Source organism: Miscanthus floridulus, chromosome 11, assembly GCF_019320115.1.
Source record: "Miscanthus floridulus cultivar M001 chromosome 11, ASM1932011v1, whole genome shotgun sequence".
Taxonomy (NCBI): Eukaryota; Viridiplantae; Streptophyta; class Magnoliopsida; order Poales; family Poaceae; genus Miscanthus; species Miscanthus floridulus.
The window spans coordinates 2,191,041-2,193,860 of NC_089590.1; the positions used below are offsets into that span (position 1 = coordinate 2,191,041).

At 52.4% G+C, this 2,820-nt stretch overlaps 1 protein-coding gene across 1 annotated transcript; it reads left to right on the forward strand.

Annotated features, from left to right (window-relative positions):
* The first annotated feature begins 1,369 nt into the window (after positions 1-1,369).
* Positions 1,370-2,596, forward strand: LOC136494577 (STOREKEEPER protein-like). Its single transcript, XM_066490727.1, has one exon. The coding sequence runs from the start codon at positions 1,448-1,450 to the stop codon at positions 2,204-2,206; it is 759 nt and encodes a 252-aa protein (XP_066346824.1). The 5' UTR covers positions 1,370-1,447; the 3' UTR covers positions 2,207-2,596.
* The last annotated feature ends 224 nt before the right edge of the window (positions 2,597-2,820 follow it).

Consider the following 2,820-nt stretch of genomic DNA (forward strand, 5'->3'; position numbering starts at 1 on the left):
GATCACTCTCCGACCACGGCTCGGGGACTTCGTCGCTCGCTCCTCGACCTGTGCTCGGGGACTGTCTCGACCACTCTCCGACCACGGCTCGGGGACTTTGCGTCTCGACTACATGTGACTGGCAACTCGCATACAGTTGGGATATTTTTTCTCACTTGGACCTTGCTACAAGGCTCGTACCTCGCCTTCCAGCAAGCTCGGGGACTACATCGGTACGATGCACCTGTCGGTGCATCTCGTATCGCCTGTACGACGATTGGGTTCTCAATTTAACTGGGAATTCTTTTTAGACCCTGACACCACGTGCCTAAGTCACCTACTACCAGGCTCAGGGACTAAGTGGGCACACTTCACCTTGCGGTGAATGTGCTTGTTTTTCGACCACTACGCCTCTGATGATCAAAGATGCTACGCTTCAAGACGCACTTACATTTCTTTTCAGAAATACAAGTGGGCACACTTTCCAGGACGGAAATCTTTTTCTTTCTTCTTAAGAGCACCATACATTCTTCGGACAACCTACTTCTCTAGCGACAACGGTGGTCAGAGATGTCAAGAACTCAAGCCTCACTGTTCGAAGAAGGTTAAAATGGCGTGTCGCATCAGAATACATAGCGCTCGGGGACTCGCTGTGGGGGATATACCCCTGGGTACCACAAGATGGTATATGGGCTGCACCATCCGAGGTGGCCCGGCCCATAAGATCAAGGCGTGCATAGCAAGATTACAAGTTGTACTAGATATTGTAATAGTACTAAATTGAATACTTTACTTATAACCTTGTCTCTTCGGAGTATATAAGGAGAGACAAGGGTCCCCTAGAGGACAGGTTAATTGGTATACATCCCAATACAATACACCAAAGACACAGGACGTAGGGTATTACGTCGACCAGACGGCCCGAACCTATCTAAATCGCTGTCTCTGCGCCTTGTGTCACCATCTGGTTCTAGATCACACGCATCCTACCGACAATCTACCACCACGGGCACCCCCTCGGTGGACTGCCGACCATATTTCGTCGACAGTGAGCCAGTGCACAAGTTTATTCGGCTCTGCCGCGCCATGGATCAGGGCGCGGCAGTGCCGCGCCAAGATCGGTGGCGTGGCAGGCCCTGCCCTGTCAGCGATCAGCACTCCTGATCGTCGCCACGTCAGCTCTTTGTCGCGTCACTATACATGGCGCGGCACAGGTATTTGGCCGCGCCAGGGCAATATGCGCGACCAAAAAGGTTAGTTTAAAAAACGGCGGTGTTAGACTTAAAATTAATTTTTAAAAAGTGTTAAAATAATAAAAAAAATCTCCAAACCCACCCCCCCCCCCCCCCCCCCCCCCCCCCCCCCCCCCCCCCCCACCCCCAACCAATCCCCCAGATCTTCTCGACTCCAATGATGCCGCCGGCCGACGGGCGCCCTGCATTCCCCGTCCGCCGACGATCTACTCACCATGGACGCGGATGCCGCCGCCGCCGGGGTTCTGGTTCCATGGGTGGCGTACCAGCCGGGAGCCGACGGCGGCAAGAAGCGGGGGGCTGACGGCGGCAAGAAGCCGGGGGCTGACGGCGGCAAGAAGCCAGCGGTCGCGACCGGGCGGGTGTGGTCGGAGGCGGACGAAGTCCGCATCCTCGGGGGCCTCGCCGCGTACGCCGCGGCCCACGGCGCAGAGCCGCGCCGGTCCCAGCTCCACGCCGCGCTCGACGGCTGCGGCCTGGACAAGTCCGAGTTCACCGTCACGGAGATCTACGAGAAGGTGCGGCGGCTCCGGACCAAGTACGCGAACGTGCGCTCCACCGGGGGCGTGCCGATGCCTGCTGGCGGCGCTGATGATGGCGATGAGGCGCGCAAGTACGAGCTGTCGAGGTCGATTTGGGGCGACCGGCCGCTGAGTATCGTCAAGAAAGTAGGCGCCAGACGCGCCACCAACGCCAGTGGCAATGCCAATGCGGCGCCGGGCACACGCGTGCGCAGGGGGGGCGAGGAGCTGCAGGACCTGTACCCCAGCCTTTCCTTGGCAGTTGAGGGGATCACGGACAACGAGTCGCTGCGGCCAGTGCTCAAGAGGGCCTTCCAACTTATCAGCGACGAAAAAGCACGTGAATTGGATGCCAAAATGAAGAAGCAGATGGCTAAGGAGGTGCAGATGACGTTGAACCAAACTGCTTTGAGGAACCAGGTACTTGACTTGCTTATCAGATCCAAGGATTGACAAGGCTTCATCAACGGTGTTAAGTATATATATATATATATATATCTTTTGTGGGAAATGAACTCCGGAGGAGTTAATCACGCTCATTGTCGCCTAGTAAGTTTATATAGACTCTAGTAGGAGGAGGTGGATGACGATTTTGTTTTTGGTGTCATCAACCCTTTAGTATCAGTGTTCTCTTGATGTGTGTAACAATGTCAATGGCAAAACACTGGCAGCATGGCTTATGTCCTAGAAGAACATGTTTTAAATATTTTGGCTAAAACTTCTTATACTAGTAGTTGGATAGTTACTAAATTAAGGTACAGTACGTTTTTTGTGTGTGTCATGCAGAAAGATATTTTACAAATCTGGGGGTCAACTTCTCTCCTATTTCTCCTTAATACATAGGCAACACCCGGTGTGTGACCCTGTTAAGTTCTGTGATTATGAACTTTTGGAATTTATCCTAAAGTGATCATAATTATAAGATTTTGTCCTCCTTATAAAAAAAGATTTTGTCCTGCCTTTTCCATCAACTCGAAACTCAAAACTGGACACCAAAATGTATGTATAGGGTACTTCTAACATAACACTTGGAACAGCAGTTTGTCTCATTGTATCACTCCAAATAT

Excerpts from the sequence above, each read along its gene's own strand:
- LOC136494577 (XM_066490727.1), top strand. The coding sequence starts at position 1,448 with ATGGACGCGGATGCCGCCGCCGCCGGGGTTCTGGTTCCATGGGTGGCG.